Below are 18,236 nucleotides of genomic sequence, written 5' to 3'. Positions count from 1 at the left end.
GTGTAAATGTGTATGCTTTTCTAGAGAAAGGATTCAACGGTTTTCATCAGATTCTCAAAACCATCCACCACCCTCAACAAGTTAAGAAACTGAGCTAGATCCGGGACCCCCAGGGCTAGAAAGATTGCCTATCCTTTCCTACTTCTTTCCACAGGAGGGTCACAGCCTCCTGAAAGCAGGACCCAAAGTAGCCTCTGAAGGTTCTGCTCAAAATCTGGGGACACCTGGGTCTGGGGCTGGAGGGGCCTTCCAGGAAAGCAGACATTTGGAGTCAAGGGCCCAGAAGGCAGGGTGATGGTCATAAAGGCATCAATAGACGAGAAAACAGTCCTAGCTCCCTCCTCCTCAGATGGCTTATTCCAGGTCTTTCTCTTCCCAAGTCTGGTTCCCCAGCTCTCAGAAACTCAAAGTCCTTATTCGGTTCAAGGTTTATTCAGTAAATACTTACTAGGTAAATCCTTCCTGGCACCTATTGTGTGTCAGGCTCTATTCTAGGCGCCAGACTTCAGGTCTCTTTCCAGTCCAGCACGCGAGGACTTTGCGCACTGCCGATCAAGGGCGTTCTTCCCAACCTTAGCCCCCACTACATCCGGTCCTGAGAGGCTCAGACTATCCTGCCCACCGAAGTGGGCTGGGGTTTGAGTGGGGAAGCAGTACCTGTGAGCAAAGCGGTGAGGGAAGCTGGAAGAACCCGCTTGACCAGAGCAGGTGGGCCGAGCGCAGCCCTGGCCCAGGGCGGGCGGGGACTAGGCGGGATGGGATGGGGACACCGCCAGCGGGGCCAGCGGGACGCGGAGGACTGGGGAGGTGGGGGGAGAGGCTCCCCACGGCCGCCTCCGCCGCGCCTGATCTCGGGGCTGTGCTCGCCCGCTCCCCGCCCTCTGAGACCGTCGCGAAGCTCCGCTCTCCATACTGAGCAGTCCCTGGGAGGCGCTCGGACACGTCCCCAGGCCGGATAAAGATCGGCTCGGCGCTCGCTCCGCAGCGCGAAATCTCGCCATCAGCGCTGCTCGCGCTGCCGCTCCGGCCCGGCCCGGCGACGCCAGATCGCTATCTGGGGAATCGGGAAGGCACGCCACTGCCCCTGCCGCCACCCTCGACACTGCACACAGGGGTGGCCGCGGGGCCCTGGGGCTCGCTGCCCTCCCCTCCCCCCTGCCTTCCTTCCCAGCACTTCCTCCCGGGGGACCCCTGCTTCCCGCCGGCCCCGGGCCCCCAGCGCCCCGCCAGACGCCCTCGCCCCCATCGCCAGGCCCGGCTGCCTCCTGAAGGTTACGCGACGCAGCGGCGAGGCGCGGGGGGCACCCGCCCTAGCCGCCGCCTGCGCCGCCGCCCACCCCAGCGTCCGCCTCGCCGCGCCGGGCCGGCCCGGCTGCCGGCGGCTGCCACCGCAATCCCCGCTCCTAAATCAGCGTGAGGAGGCGCCCCCTCCCCTCCCCGGCTCCCGGGGCTCTCCGGACTGCGATTGGCCGCGCCACCCCGGGCCCCCAGCTCCAGCTGCAGCGCCATTGGCTGCGGGCCTCCGCCAGCCTTTACATAAGCCCCGGCGCGCTCGAGTGGAGTTGTATAAAGCGAGCGAGCGGCGTCGGGGCGGGAGGCTCGAGGCCAGCCCGGGACCGGGGCTCCGAGCTGGAAGGCGGCGGCGGCGGCGGCGGCGGCGGCAGAGGCGGCAGCGAGCTCCGGCTCTCCGACGCCCCCAGGCGGCGGGGCTGAGAGAGCCCGAGGATGGCTGCGAGCGCGGACCCCCGGGTGAGTACTCGCTCCAGTGACCCCAACCCCTCAGGCAGAGAAAGTTTCTCCCGCCCTTTGCGCCCTCCCGATCCTCCTGCAGCGTTGGCTGGGGTGCTGGCAGGGAAGACCGAAACCGCTAAGGCGGCGGCGGCGGCGGCTTGGTTTCCAACTTGCCAAGAGGCGCAGGACTCGACTGGCGCGCAGAGCCTCCCGCGGGCTGTGGGGAGAGGCGGGCGCCGGGCCGGAGGTGGAGGAGAGGTGGGAGCTGAGGTGTGGGGGCTACAGCTCTCACAGCTGGCAGAGAAAGTGTTGGGGGCGCCCTGGAGGTCAGCTGTTTGGGGAGGGGGCGGCGGAGCTGGGAGGGGGCGGAGCAGGTGAGGAAGGATGTGCGTGGGGTATTGGGGGGTCACCCAGCGAACCAGGCTCAGCTCCGGGCCGGGGAAGCTACTGGTCTCGGCCGGCTGTTTACGCTTCCAGGGTGGGGAAAAGCCCTGGGGGAGGCTAGCGCTTCCCCGCACCCGCCCCCCCCCACCACCCCCCCACCCCCACGCCTCGGGAATCCGAGCTCCTGAGCACAGCGCTGGGTGGCAGAGAGCTCCGGGAGCCAGCTCCGCGCGGCTTAGCTGTCAGCTGCCTTTGCTGGACCGAGGTGTGGTCTGCTTGCTTTCATCCAATCTTAGACACACCAGCTTCAGGCATTCCAGGGGGACCGGGGGTCCTCCTCGGCCCAGTGAGGGGGTCGGGGGGAGGCACATGGAGGCTTTGAAGGGGCAGGAGGCCGAGGTTGGGGGCATGCCCAGCAATGCAGCGGGCTTTTTCGCAGCATAGTAGTTGAGAGTCCTGGTTAGTCCCCTTTCTGCAGAAACCAACTCAAGAATCCAAAGTCATCCCAGCCCTGGATAGGAGCCTACCAGAGTGGCGGTGAAATGTGCCTGGGGTTGGGGTGGGAGGGTCACTTTTCTTCCTCGGGGAATGACTAATGAATATTGCTGCTGGTGGTGCTATGGGGTACACCTAGTGTGGCTACTCTGTGTCCCAGGAGGTGCTTCAGCCCTCCAGGCAAGACATTTTCTTCAGTCACACTTGGAGTGTCTTCTGGGATGGATGCAGGATTTCCCAAGTGAAGCCAGGTCAAAAAGGAAAGGAAGCAGGTTCCAGGGATAGGGAACAAGTCTGTAGTGCTGTCTTGAATCAGGGGAGAAGTCTCGTGGGAAGAGAAACGCTACAGGAGGGAGATTTTTTGACCCTGATGACTTGGGCTGCAGCTATCCAAGACTGAATTGGAGCAAATTCAGAGTCACCCTGCACCTCTCTCTCAGCCACAAGAGAGGAGAGATGGCGAATGGAAAAGTGGGAATATGGCGGTTGTTCCAATATGGCCCTTGAGGAAGCATTTGCTCTCCATCTGACTTAAGAACATGTTATTGGCAGCAGGTCCTAAAGTCCATTTAAGAGGCAACAAAGGGAGGTTAAGGTCTACATGCTGGCACAGTGGACCACAAGTAGAATATTCTGGTTTACATTGGGTACTAATGGTCTCTGGAGAAGGTCAAAAGTGGGCTGCTCAGTTGGGGCTGTCTCTTGTACCTCATCCCCAAACGTGGATGAGGGTTTTGAACTCCTGGGGCAGCTATGTCAGCTGGAGATCTTTCAGCAGGGCTCTGGACTCATACCCCCAAACCTAGCTCCGTCTTCTGCCCGCAGTCAACATTTTTCTGCTGCATTTTCCAGGACCTTCTCGCCACTGGGGATTTGTACAGCGAAATACCTGCTTGTTGCTCTTTCTTCTCTTTTCTCCATTTGGGCTGCACCTGCTATTCCGAACCCTGATGTTTATTACTCTGCACCTTGATGTTTGGTTAAGATGCCCTATCGCAGCACAGTAGTGCCCTGTGAATGTGTGGGCCAATGGTCTATGTAATTCTCGAAAGTGAAATATATTCTTGAGAGAGCAGGACTGCAGACCAGGAAGGCAGGCCTATTAAACAGCTTGTGACAGACAGTCCTGTTCTCAATCTTGCTGCCTGCTTAGGCAATGGAAGCTGCCCAGCAAGCTCCTTGGTGCCCAGTAGGGGGCGCCAAAGGCACCCAGCTCAGGACCACTGACTTACTTCTTGCCCTTCACTGGCCATAGTAACTTAATGCTTTAAATAAGCTCAGGCCTTTAACCGTCACCTTCTTGATTGGAACCCTTCTACTACGTACTTCCTGGACTTCAGGTGGTCCTGTGATCTCAAGTGCAAGGAGATAGATACAGGTACAGCATTCCAAGGAAACAGAGCCCCACCTGCTCTCTGAAATTATCCTTTGTGCTTGGTGCTGGTGTGTTCTTTGAACTTGTTCAGTACTCATAGAGCCCCCAGAATATTAGAGCTAGAAGAAAGGGACCTTGAAGAGCACCTACTCCAAAGCCATCCCACGTGCAAACAACTTACAGATGGGAAAACTGAAGCCCAGTCAAAGCAAGCATCTTTCCCAAGGTCACATGGCTGATGGAAGAGATAGGACTGGGTCCTAGGATTTCCACTCTGCTACTGAGAACCCTCTCCACTCCCATGACCTGCTTCCTCTTTACAATGGAGATTGATGTGTGTTCTGCACAGTTGTTGATGTTGGGTAGTGGCTAAGTTGTCTCCAGCTCTTTTGCAGCCTCACAGACTGTATATAGCCTGCCAGCCTCTTCTGTCCATGCAGTTTCCCAGGCAAAAATAAGTGTTCATAATTGCTGGCTGAACAGACATTGGTAAATTAATACATCTAGTAGCTTGGGGAAAATTTCCTCTGAATCTGTTATACAGACTGAGGAGACAAGGAATAGATAAAGCTCTTGTAATGTACATGTACAGGTAATAGAAATTTCTAGTTATTCTTTCGCCTTCCTCTATTATCTTGTCTTGTTATTCCAAGTGGTCATGTAGGGAAAAACAATGTAACTCCAGGTTTCTCTCCATGGACTTAGGAATCAGAAGTGCCCAGCCCCTCGAGATGATCTTGGAACCCAAGCCTAGGGCTCTTCCTTCTGCTCAGGAATGCTGGAGTAGGGTCTCTCTGTCCCGTAGTCACACCGCTGCCTATGGGACCTCCAGTAGTTGGATCCTGGGTGAAGCGAAGCATTTCCAACCAGTATTTGCCCATTTCCCCATCCTTGCGGCTCCCAGCTCAAGGTCAGAGTGTGGGATGTTCTATTTTTGCAAAATCCTCATGTGAGGGTTTCTTGGGTGACCTGGAAGATACTACCATTTCCATTTCCCTGTTTCTGTTCTGAGTCTGGCTGTTGACATCTGAGCTGGGCCCTGGGAAGGAGGTTTGCTGAGTGGCCTATGGGCTGCCCCCTCCTCCAGCATCCTCTCCCCGCCCTGCTCCTTTGCACTGTGCATGGAGTTTCTCCCAGAGTGTCTGCAGACTTGGCGGTGACCCTCAGGAGGAACCAGTGATTCCGAGAGGCAGATCTGCTTCTGTCCCTAAGGCTCACCCAAGGGATGCTTGTTGCCAGGGAAGGTGCTTGAGTTTTCTCATCTCCTTCAGGCTCTCAGACAAGTTGTGTCTTTGTCTTCAGGTGGGGGAGGTGGGTGGTAGGATAATGTGGACCACAGAGCCACAGTCCCTTCCTTGAAAGCAGGGTTCTGAGAGCCTGGACTAGGGATTTGTGCCTGCTCCCAGCTCTGTCTGAAGAGTTGTGCCTGCATTCCCAAGGCTTGGATTTTTCTTGGATAAGGCCAGAGGAATATAATTACATAAAACACAGTGATAGCATGGGATCTCTAGATTTTTGTTTGAATGTGGAAGCGGCATTAGACATTGAGGAAACAAGAAGTTGCCTCTTACATGAGTCCCACTAGATGAGTGACCCTTATTACCTGCTCTCGCTGGGAAGGCAGCTCAGTAGTGGGAAGGATGCAGGCTGAGAATGTGACTCCCCGCTTCCTGCTTAGGAACCTTGGACAAATGCTTAACCTCTGCATGCCTCAGTTTCCTCCTCTGTAAAATGGTGAGGCTGCCTGTGATGAGGGTAAGATAGTGAGCATCAGGGAAGATAGTCTTTAACATGGCTCTGCCCTTGGTGAGATATAAAGAAGAATGGATGGGAGGGGATAATATTACAGGGTCACTGGGGACTGCGCCGGGTCTTCCTTTTCCCTGTGAAAGAGACCAAACGTCCAAGTTTGCGCATCAGCCTCTGCTCACTGCAACATCTGGGCTGTGGACAAGACCTCCTTGACAGAGCTGCTGTCTTCCTTCCCCCACATTGGGGCTTTCATATGGGGGTCCTGCCATGCTTGGGGAAAAGAAATTTTACAGGTCCCAGGATAATTCTGAGTGTGATGGAAGGCCCTGAGCTATTGATTCTAGGAAGGATCTTTGTGCTAGGAGAAGGCTTCCTCGGAGCTCAGTGATTTAAGAGTGCTGACAAACCCATGCTCACCGGGCCTCCTGCAGGCTGCAGATACAGGCTTCTGGGCCAGCCAGGGTTCTACAAGGGATTTCTGGGGAGCCTAACTGGTTGCTTAGGGGACATAAACCTGTGAACTCTCCTTAGGAGAAAGCATGAAATCAATTGGTTCATTATCACACTAGACACCCCTAGACCATGGAGGGCATTTAAGAAATGAGAAGCTAGCAAAGGATGAGGAGGTTGTATTTGAAAAGTCTATGGAAAAGTGTGAAGGGGTTGGAGAAAAAGACCTTTCTTCACTGAACCACATGATCTTGACCTTATTGAAGTCCTTGGGCAGTGAGCGGAGGGATTACTGTGCCCATGTGGCAATGGCTGTCGACATTTTTGATTGTGACAGCTGGATCAGGCAGTGCTGTTGGCATCTAGGGGGTAGAGGCCAGGGATGATGTTAACCATCTTAGAGTGCACAGGACAGGCCCCGACAAAGAACTGTCTGGCCTAAAAATGTCACTAGTGCCAAGATGGAGAGACCCTGGACCAGAGCATCACAGCATGGACTCACAGCATGTTAGAGGTTGAGGGATTTTAGCAGTATTCTCACCCAACCCTCCCACTTCACCGCTGAGGACCCTGAGGTCCAGAGGTGAAGAGACCAACCAGAATCACGCAGCAAGTGAGTGGCAAAGCTCATCTGCGCCTCAGATCTGCTGTCTCCTAAGAGTGACTTACCCAGACTCCCCCCAGAGTTGTTGTGAAGGTTCAGTGTGAGCTGTGAAAACACTTAGAAAATTCTAAAGAGGTTATTATTAATATTGCTATTATTAAGAATTGAGTTTGGAAAGCTCTATTTCTGGCTATGCCACTGACTCATGGTACAAGTTTGGTGCATCATTCCCCTGCCCTCTAGGCCTCTTGTGTGAGTGCCTGCGGGGGTGGGGGTGGGGGCGGTGGTCTCAGCAAATGACAGTTTTATCATGATCATTATCTTCAAAGAAAAGTCCAAAGATCTGCCCTTCAAAAAGCCTAGACACTTTAAAAGAACATAAAAATTTTCCTTGAAAGAAATCATGTTGACTTTGTAAGAAGAAAAACGTTTGCTTCTTGGAAAAACTCCAGTCCCCGGGCCCTGTGAATTGGTTCCAGCCCAGGAAATCTGATCAACATCCGGAGGAGAAGCTGAGAGCTCCCCAACTGACAAGCGGGCTGGATTTGTCCCCACTCCATCCAAGACTTTGCCACCCTTTCCTGCTCAGCCCTCTTGGCACAGGGAAGCTCTGCAAGGAACTTGAAGGAGGGGTGGGCAAGCATGTCATTAATTAGTAAAACCTTGTTTACTTAACAAACATATTCTTAAAGATCTCTTCCAAGGGATGTTTTGACATATTACTTTAATTAGCCATAGAAGAATCGAGAGTGTAAGATGACCCTTCCTGTAGTTTCCAGTTACTCTTATCTTTGCGCCCAATAAGTACAGTGGCAAAGTCATGGGAATCATTGCAGAGCTAAGAGGTCCTGTTGACTGAGGAAGGGACTGCGGGGACTTCTTCCCGCCTTTACTGCCGCTCCGTCTACCTGGAGAGCCTCCCCGCTTCGTGAGACTTGCATTGGCATCCCTACCCTCCTTGGGGATAGGCAACATGCCCAGGAACCCGATTCCCTGCCTGGATGGACAGAGGAGCCTTGCGGGGTTCCTGGGAGCAGCCTCAGCTGGTGTTTCTCACAGAAGGCCTAGCCCTGCCCTTGCCTTCCTTGCACTCAGGATTGGAGGTAGGAAGTCCCTAGAGGCTCTCCTTAGAGTAGGGTTCTCCAAACATGGAGCCATGGACTGGTACAGTCTGGCTTGTTAGGAACTGGGCTGCACAGCTGGAGATGAGCGACAGGCGTTCCAGTGAAGCTTCATCTGCTGCTCCCCATCGCTCCCATTACTGCCTGAACCTTCTCTCCCTCCACCACTTGTCCATGGAAGAATTGTCTTCCACAAAACCTGTCCCTGGTGTCAAAAAGGTTGGGAACCTCTGCCTTAGAGGACCAAAGCTACACTGTTCCGCACCCAAATTGGGAGGGTGGACACAGACACAGACCTCACCCAGTTCCTGGCGTGAATGTGCTGAGCGTCCTGCAAGTCCAGGGCAGGCCAGTCTCCGGAGGTCAGTCCGTGTAATAAGACTTGGTGAGCACAATGGCCCTTTCTCTCTCTTTGCCCCAGGGATGTCATGTTCCCTTGTGCCCTGGTCTCTAAGAACAGACTTTCTTGGAATGGCAATCATGCACCAGTCATCTGAGAAGCTATGTATATCCAAAGAGCCTTTTGCAGGCGGGGAGAGAAGAGTCCCGGAGAAGGAGAAATGCTGCCTAGCAAGCAGCGGGGGCTGAGACACCATGTCTTTTGTTGTCAACTGCAAATCCAGTGCCTAGCATAGCATTTCAGAGAAGGCGATGGTACCCCACTCCAGTGCTCTTGCCTGAAAAATCCCATGGACGGAGGAGCCTGGTAGGCTGCAGTTGAAGGGGTCTCGAAGAGTCGAGCGACTTCACTTTCACTTTTCACTTTCACGAGTTGGAGAAGGAAATGGCAACCCACTCCAGTGTTCTTGCCTGGAGAATCCCAGGGACGGGGGAGCCTGGTAGGCTGCCGTCTATGGGGTTGCACAGAGTTGGACACGACTGAAGCGACTTAGCAGCAGCAACAGCAGCAGCATAGCATTTGGCAGGGGGAGGGGCTCCACAGGTGCTTGGTGGGTGAGCAAATGAATGTGTGGATGTAGGCGGCCAGTCTGGGGTAGAGCTGGCCCTTGGTATTAAAGTGGACCTCCAGTCCGGCTTTCTTTCTGGCTCCTTCTTCCCAGAGCTGGCACTTGGCCCCAGGGCTCCGTAAACCCACAAAGGTCCTACTGATCAAGTAAGGTCTGAAAGTGAAAGTAGAATTCACAGCCCTATGGACTAAAGCTTGCCAGGCTCCTCTATCCATGGAATTCTCCAGGCAAAAATGCTGGAGTGGGTTGCCATTTCCTCCTCCAGAGGATCTTCCCAACTCAGGGACGGAACCCGGGTGCTCTGCATTGCAGGCAGATTCTTCAATGTCTAAGCCACCAGGAAGCCCCCTCAGGAGCCCACATAGGACCCACATGTGACATGGTACCAGCTCAGCCTGGACAGGCTGTTTCTCTTCCTCTTCATCTCCTCCAGGTGCTCACCCCCCCGCCCCAGCACCCCCTGCAACCAGGCTGCTCCAGGAAAGCCCAGCGCAGATCTATCTTGGTAGCTGCAAGCTGATAGAATAGATGATCATTTGGATTTCCACCAAAGACAGACCAGGGAGTGAATCACTGCTTCACGGCAACATTCCCAGGAGGAAGCTTTTAAATAGCAAGGTCCACTAATGCATTTTAAATGATTTAGGGAAAAAACCTGACCCATAGACACTTAGGCCCAGGAAAGAACTTTGGAGGTCATCCAGGATGTCCAGTCCCCTCTGTGATACTCTCACTCACTGTTTGGAAACATGGCCAGCCTAGCGGCCCTGCACACTGCTGCTCCAAATCTAAAATGCCATTTCTAAACCTGTCTGATCATGACTTCAAACCTCCCGCTCCTCACTCTGAGACAGGCAAGCTCTGCAGGCTCCAACTGCTGCCTCCACGTGAGCAAAGAATTGTCTGGCCCAGCACATCGGTAATGCTGAGACTGAGAACCCCGGGACCAGGGCATCATCTCTGCCCTCCCTCCTTTCCCCACTCCCCCCTCCGAAGGGCTGGAGCAAGGACTCCTCAGATGGGTCAGTTTGGGAGAACTGGGCATAGAGAGCCCTTTCTGGACTTACCTCCCTGCACATGCTACTCTCTGCCACGTGCTGAGCTTAGCCAGGCAGGCTCAAGCCCACCCTTACCCACAGGGAGGGCTGCAGGAGAGTACAAGTACACCAGCAAGCACCTTGGACCCCACTCCAAAGCCTGGCCTTCCAAACAGCTGTATCTGTAATGATGGTGGCTTTTTAATCTCTGTCTGAGCCCCACCTGTATCCTCCCCTCCTCGCCTTTCTTCCCCTTCACTAATCCTGAATATGAACAGGGAGGGAAGTGGGATGCTGTTCACTGGACCCTTTCAAACCCCAACACTCAATCTGGAAATCTGGCGTCGTATTTGGTTCTTGCTTCCTCCTCATTTTTCACAACTTCTGGATCACTGAGTCAATCTACTTCACAAATCTCTCTCAAAGCTGCCCAGTCTTGCCATCCACACTGTCAAGGTTCTGCCCCCCTTATCCTTCAGCTGATTAGCGGTAGTACTTGTTAACTGCTCCCTGCTTACTCTCATCTTGCCCTGCTTGTAAGTCTGGGAGCTGATCATCACTCTTCAGGCTAATTCATGGGACCCTGTACACAAGCAAACAGAGATTTTTTTAAATTGCAATTTCTTATAACAAGTACTATATGAGGAATGAGTAGTATTAATAGTAACACTTACCTACCATTGACTATATACCAGGCACTGCTCCAACCCCTTATGTGGATAATCTCCTTTAATCCTCATAGTAACCTTAGAAGGTAGGTACCACTATTGTTACTCTTTTACAGATGAGGAAACAAAGGCACAGAGAAGTTAAGTAACTTGCCCAAGGTCACACAGCCAGAATGTGTCAGAGCCAGGATCTATGTCCAAGCCAACTGGCTCCAGAATTGATGTTCTTAGACACTATACTAAATAATCTCTTTCACTAAACGGTCTTTCTCACTTGATCTTAAACCAAGTGAGATGGGAACACACAGTGGAAGGAGCAAGCATCTGCCTGGGGCTGCCAAGGAAGGCCTAAGAGAGAGGCGCTGATGGACTGGCCAGAGGGACAAGGTGAAGAAAGCATTCCAGGCTGAGGAGCCAGCGTGTGCACGGCGGCCGAGCAGGGTCATGCAGCCCTAGGGGGCTCGGTGTGGCTGGGGTGGGACAGACACTGAGAAAGGGTGCAGCTAGGAGGTTGGAAGAGGCTGTGGATGCCTCATGTGCAGCCAAAGGGTTAGGGATGACCTTGCTGGAGAGACATGTTGGAAAGATGGCCTCAGTGGAGGGAAAGACAGGGGCTGCCATGCGGTCACTCACTCAGTTATTCACTTCCTGGCCTCGCGCATCTCTGCCAGGCACTGTCCGAGCACTGAGAAAACAGCTGAGAACAAAGTAAAGTTCTTGCCCCAGCGGAGCATACATTCTAATGCCTCAGTCACTGGCATTTCTCCATGCTGTCCCCTGTCCCCTCTTCTGCCTTGCTAGCCTGGAAGACAAATGCCAGCCGTTCTGCACCTCTATGCCCTATGCATCTTCCCCAGCACCATGAAAATATAAGGCTTCCTCTTCCTTCCCTCTACCTGGAGAGAGCTCCTGATGCTGCCTGCGGCTGCACTTACAGGAAGAGACTTGGTCCTACTCCAGAAAGAGGCAGATGAAAACTCAGGGGAACCAGGCTGGGAGGCGCCAGAGAGACCAGCAGGCTAATGAAATGGTGTTTCTGCAAGTGAGAGGACAAATGGAGTCTCCCAGCCTCACGCACAAGGTGGCATAGGTCCTTAATGAGTATTATTAACTGCTTGGACTTCCGGGTCTCTAAAATGGGAAATGAAATGAGAGAATGCATGTACAGTGCCTGGCAAACAAAGTCAGTACTTGGAAGGTAATGGCGATAGCAAGGATGCTATTGCTACTGATAAGTGTTTTTCGAATGAATGAACGCCTCTCAGGAGATGGAGTCCAGGCCCACCAGGTGCTCCAGTCCTGTGGTGGCTGCCAAACGTTCAGTGGAACTCACAGGACTGTCAGACTTTGAGGTATAGACTGGCTTCTGTTGCTGATTTGTCTAGGGACCCTGATAGAGTTCTTTGACTTTTTAAACACTGCTTTCCAAATGCAAAACCTCTCAGTTTATAGTCATATACATATCCAATCTTCAAGCATTTTGCAGATGTTAAGGACCAGGTTAGAAATGATGCCTGAGGCATGGCTTCTGACCTCAAGGAGCTTACGGTCCACGAGGGAAGAGACATGATACAGGGGTAGGCATTCAGAGTAGCAACAGGTAGAAAGAGCAGAGAGCCCATAGGAGGGAGGGTATCGAGGTGGTGGGGAGTGGGAAGGGCAGGCAGGAAAGGCCCCCTGGAGAAGAGGAATGATGGGCTGGTCCAGGAGCTTTCAATCCCAGCATTATGACATGCTGGGCCAGATAATTCTTTGCTGTAGGGGGCTGTCCTATCCACTGCCAGCCGCATCCCTGGCCTCTACCACTAGGTGCCAATAGCACCCCCTTCCCTGGTTGGGGCAACCAGAAATGTGTCCAGGCATTGCCAGATACTGAGGGCACGAGAGGCAAATTGCCCTTGGTTGAGAACTGGTGCTCTTGGCCAATGGAAGGTCCTCTGGATGGGAACCCGAAGAGGGAAAAATGAGTGCCCAGAATGTGGGACCTCTAAATAGGCAGTGCTAGGAGAACAGGTTGGGGTGACATCTGGTTCTCCAGACTTTGAGGAGTCTAATGTCTTCTTTCTCGTCTCCTCCTGCTTCTCCTGATTCAGCTAACTTAGCATCGTTTACCGCTCAGCTACACCACCCTACCTGCGTGGAAATGTTCTTCTTCTCCTCCACGTGTCTAATCTAGATATCTTTGTTCCCCTTCCTCCACAGCACCCCTCCCCCTGTACTGCAAATGTTGACCAGCTTTCTTCCTGGGACCTGGGCACGGAGCACAGTCCCCAGCTCATGGAGCAGGGTAGCGGGGGTGGGGGGGCCGCACAGGAAGTGTCACTATGGGTCAGTGAGCTCCCCAAGCTCTCCTCCAAGGATGCCTCAGTCCCAGGCGCTCCTTAGTGAGTCTCTGTGGGTCCCTGGTGGCCCAGCCCATGCAGGGTGGAGTGCTCTACGGCTGCTTCTCTTCCTCAAGCCTCTGCTCTCCTGCAGCTTCTGGAAAGGCCCTGTGCTCCCCACTGGTTCCCACATCTGAAGCACTCCGGGCTCTTGCTTTTGTGAGAGCTCAGGGCAGTGTCCTTGGTGCTTGCGATCATTGCTGAAAAACTGCTTGCCCTAAAAATTGCCCTGGAAGCCTCTCCCCACAGCTGCCTGACCCCACATCAGAGATCTAGGTTGCTTGGTTACCAGTTTTCAGACCCAATTCAGGAAAGTCCCGAGGCCGCAGAAAACTGAGTTTGGCTGCATGTGACCTACAGCCAATGTCTAAAGACTGCCTAGCCTTAAAGCTATCTGTGTGAACAGTGAGAAAAGAAGCAGTGAGCCTGGCCTCCAAGAGGCATTCCCTAGCTCACTTACCCTTAAACCCACGGCACGTCATAGGATTCCCATGTTACAGACGAGGACACTTGAAATCAGAAAAATTAAGGAACATGCTCAAGGTCGCCTGCTAGTTTCTGGTGGAGTTGAGGTTCAAGTCCGGGCCCCTGACTCTACTCTTTATTTATTTTTCTCTATCTCACTGAGGATTGTTCAAGACATTTGCTTATAGAACATTTTTAAGAGATTATTACAAAGCCATTCTTCCTGCTGCCTGAAACACAAGTCCTACCGCCTCTCACCCTTGTTAAGACCCCTCTTTGCTCCCTCCTCCCTCCTCCCCTGCAGGAACAGCCTGGGTGCTTATGCCCTGTGCCCTCTGCCCAAACTCTACCCTTGGTACTTATCCTCACCTTCCCTGGGCTATGCTGCCCCCGGATCCTCCCGTTGCACTTATATCAGTTACTACTTAATGCCACTCCTGCCTGTAGATACATAGTAGGTGCTTGATACACAGCATTCAAGAAAGCAAAAGACGTTCAATTCAACCTACTTTTTAAAATTCTATTTTTAGCATTTCTCCATGTTCTTCTAGAAGATTGAGATGTTCACAGTGGTGTGACAGGAGGTTTCTGAGCCAGCCATGTAAAATGTAGGGTCACCCAGCACCTGCTGGCCTTCTGCTCCAGGCAGTACCATCCTGCTCTGCTTTCTTCCCCAAACTCCATATCCTGCCTCCTCCTATGATACTCTCTGGCTAAATAGATTTTCTTGATAGACCTCAACAAGCTGGTGATGAATTCTGGTAGCAGAAACATTTTTCACTTCAACTCCGATTGCAGCTTACACTCCCATCTGGGGACCACGAGTCTAGGGTAGTGGTTCTCAGCCCAGGCTGAGAATCTGGGTGCAGAACCATTAACATAATCAGGGGAGCTTCTAAAAATGCAGTATGTGGCACCTGAGTCCTGCCCCAGACCAGTTATACCAGAAACTGGGGTAAAGGATCTGAGCAGCAACCTATCTCTAAAAACTCCCCATGTGATTTGACTGGGCAGCCAGGGTTTCAAATCATCAGTCTAGAGCCTTACTTCTGAAAGTAGAGTCTTGGGACCAGCAGCCTCAGCATCACCTGAAGGCTTGTTAGAATGCAGAATCTCAGGCCCCACCCCAGACCCACCAAATCAGAATCTGCATTTTACCATGATCCTCAGGTGATTCGTAAGCATGTTACAGTTTAAGAAGCACTGCTTTGGGGAAAGAACAGTTTCAAAATAACTGTATAACAAGTTGCAAGCAGTTTCTGCTGATTCACATTATCATTTGGACAGAGTCCTTCCTTCTTCCTTTTAACAAACATTAAGTGCCTCCGAGTGCTCTATACCATGATGGTTTGGGTTTGGGGAAACACACTGGCCTGCTTATTTATTTTGGCTTGCAAATTCCTGCCCATACCCCATTTTCTCTAGGCTCTGGCCATTAATAATAGCTGTCTATTGCCTACTAGGGAGAAGGCAATGGCAACCCACTCTAGTACTCTTGCCTGGAAAATCCGATGGATGGAGGAGCCTGGTAGGCTGCAGTCCGTGGGGTCAATAGGAGTTGGACACGACTGAGCGACTTCTTTCACTTTTCACTTTCATGCGTTGGAGAAGGCAATGGCAACCCACTCCAGTGTTCTTGCTTGGAGAACCCCAGGGATGGGGGAGCCTGGTGGGCTGCTGTCTATGGGGTCGTATGGAGTCGGACACAACTGAAGCGACTTAGCAGCAGCAGCATTGCCTACTAGACCTGACGACATCCCCTGCCCCTGCCACCACTCCAGTTCTAACCTTTTCCTTTGTCTCAATTCTTTGTCAGAATTAAAGTCAGAATCTCTCTTTGTCACTCCCTATCAATTGTGGTAATTTCACTTTGCACTGAAGATACCTAGTACTTCAAGTATCTAATGATCAATAAGCCTGCAGCCCTAGGATTGGTTTCAGTGTCTAGATCTAGAAGCAGAGAAGTTTCTTAAACTAATCACTATAGTATATGTGTATGGCTTATGGACCATAAATGTGTAGTTTATGGACCAGGACCCTCAGAATCACGTGGGAGCTTATTCAAAATATAGATTCTTGGGCCCTCCTGCAGATCAATTGAATCAGAATCTGCATTTCAGCAAGACTTGTAGGTGATTCATATAGTACATATTAAAGTTTGAGACCTCTTTCAAAAGGACTTTTGCCCACTGTATACTGTTGTATTCAGTGCCCCTGACCCTGCAGCAGGCCACTGTTGACCCACGCCTCCACCAGAGACTCCTGGACGCAGACAGGCACATCTGGCTCAGTGTCTTGTGGGGACACTGCTCCTTTCTCCTGGGTCCTGGTGCACACAAGGTTTTGTTTGTGCCCTCCAAGAGTCTGTTTCCCCAGTCCTGTGGAAGTCCTATAATCAATACCTCTGGCCTCCAGAGTCAAAGCTGGGAGTTCTCAGTCCCTTTGCTGGATCCCCAGGTTGGGAAATCTGTTGTGGGTCCTAGAACTTTCTTAACAGTGTGAGAATTTCTTTGGTATAATTGTTCTGCAGTTTGTGGGTCGTCTGCTCGGCAGGTCTATGGTGGGGCTAATGGCGACCTCCTCCAAGAGCTTCCTAAGTGATCAATGCAAAAAAATAGAGGAAAACAATAAAATGGGAAAGGCTGGAGATCTCTTCAAGAAAATTAGAGATACCAAGGGAACATTTCATGCAAAGATGGGCTCGATAAAGGACAGAAATGGTATGGACCTAACAGAAGCAGAAGATATTAAGAAGAGGTGGCGATAATACACAGAACTGTACAAAAAAGATCTTAATGACCCAGATAACCATGATGGTGTGATCACTCATCTAGAGCCAGACATCCTGGAGTGTGAAGAAAAGTGGACCTTGGAAAGAATCACTACAAACAAAGCTAGTGGAGGTGATGGAATTCCAGCTGAGCTATTTCAAATCCTAAAAGATGATGCTGTGAAAGTGCTGCACTCAATATGCCAGCAAATCTGGAAAACTCAGCAGTGGCCACAGGACTGGAAAAGGTCAGTTTTCATTCCAATCCCAAAGAAAAGCAATGCCAAAAAATGTTCAAACTGCCTCACAATTGCACTCATCTCACACGCTAGCAAAGTAATGCTCAAAATTCTCCAAACCAGGCTTCAACAGTTCATGAACTGAGAACTTCCAGATGTTCAAGCTGTATTTAGAAAAGGCAGAGGAACCAGAGATCAAATTGCCAACATCTGTTGGACCATCAAAAAAAGCAAGAGAGTTCCAGAAAAACATCTACTTCTGCTTTATTGACTACACCAAAGCCTTTGACTATGTGGATCACAACAATCTGGAAAATTCTTAAAGAGATGGGAATACCAGACCACCTTACCTGCCTCCTGAGAAATCTGTATGCAGTTCAAGAAGCAATATTTAGAACTGGACATGGAACAACAGACTGGTTCCAAATTGGGAAAGGAGTACGTCAAGGCTGTATATTGTCACCCTGCTTATTTAACTTATATCTGGAGTACATGATGCAAAATGCCGGGCTGGATGAAGCACAAGCTGGAATCAAGATTGCCAGGAGAAATATCAGTAACCTCAAATATGCAGATGACACCACCCTTTTGGCAGAAAGCAAAGAGGAACTAAAGAGCCTCCTGAGGAAGGTGAAAGAGGAGAGTAAAAAAGCTGGCTTAAAACTCAACATTCAGAAAACTAAGATCATGGCATCTGGTCCCATCACTTCATGGCAAAGATATGGCGAAACAATGGAAACAGTGAGAAACTATTTTCTGGGGCTCCAAAATCACTGCAGATGGTGACTGCAGCCATGAAATTAAAAGGCACTTGCTCCTTGGAAGAAAAGCTATGACAAACCTAGACAGCATATTAAAAAACAGAGACATTACTTTGCCGACAAAGGTTTGTCTAGTCAAAGCTATGGTTTTTCCAGTAGTCATGTATGAATGTGAGAGTTAGAGCATAAAGAAAGCTGGGTGCCAAAGAATAGATGCTTTCTTGAACTGCAGTATTGGAAAAGACTCTTGAGAGTCAAAAGGAAGTCAGTCCTGAATATTTTGGCCACTTTCACTTTTCACTTTCATGCATTGGAGAAGGAAATGGCGACCCATTCCAGTGTTCTTGCCTGGAGAATCCCAGGGATGGGGGAGCCTGGTGGGCTGTTGTCTCTGGGGTCGCACAGAGTCGGACACGACTGAAGTGACTTAGCAGTAGCAGATGCAAAGTACTGACTCCTTAGAAAATACCCCAATGCTGGGAAAGATTGAAGGAAGGAGGAGAACGGAACCAGAGGGTTGGATATCATCACTGACTCAATGGACATGAGTTTGAGCAAGCTCTGGGAGTTGGTGAATGACAAGGAAGCCTGGCGTGCTGCAGTCCATGGGACTGCAAAGAGTCAGACACAACTGAGCGACTGAACTGAACGTTTGAGAAGCACCAAAGCCCTGGTATAAAACTGTGTTTCTCAAATTTTGCAAATTAGAATCATATAGGGAGCTTCTAAAGTTCTGATGCCCCCACTGCATCTTATACCAAGTAAGTGAGAATACCTTGGGTTGAAGCCCAGGCATAAGTATTTTTCTATTATGGTAAAATATACATAACGTAAAATTTTACTGTTTGGCCATTTGTAAGTATTTGATTCAGTGATATTAAATACACTCTTGTTGTCATGCAAACATCACTACCATCCATCTCCAGAACTTTTCATCTTCCCAAACTGAAACTCCATAACCATTAAACACTAACTTCCCATTCCCCTCTCCTCCCAGCCCCTGGTAACCACCATCTACTTTCTGCCTCAATGAAT

At 51.2% G+C, this 18,236-nt stretch overlaps 1 protein-coding gene across 4 annotated transcripts in view; it reads left to right on the top strand.

The window, feature by feature from the left end:
• Positions 1-564: 564 nt before the first annotated feature.
• The window catches only part of CRTAC1 (cartilage acidic protein 1), a 152,764-nt gene continuing 135,092 nt past the window's right edge, over positions 565-18,236 (top strand). For 2 of the 4 annotated variants that reach the window (XM_040255155.1, XM_040255154.1), the window contains exon 1: positions 1,566-1,749. In XM_040255155.1, the coding sequence (XP_040111089.1) occupies positions 1,726-1,749 (24 nt within the window). In that variant the 5' untranslated portion in view covers positions 1,566-1,725. Of the gene's footprint in view, positions 709-1,558; positions 1,750-18,236 lie in introns of those variants that run through there. The other 2 variants (XM_040255153.1, XM_040255151.1) reach the window with 2 other exon arrangements.

This window comes from Oryx dammah, unplaced genomic scaffold (assembly GCF_014754425.2).
Source record: "Oryx dammah isolate SB20612 unplaced genomic scaffold, SCBI_Odam_1.1 HiC_scaffold_14, whole genome shotgun sequence".
Taxonomy (NCBI): domain Eukaryota; kingdom Metazoa; phylum Chordata; class Mammalia; order Artiodactyla; family Bovidae; genus Oryx; species Oryx dammah.
The sequence above is the reverse complement of the archived record's forward strand: the minus strand, read 5'-3'. Positions and strand labels throughout refer to the sequence as shown.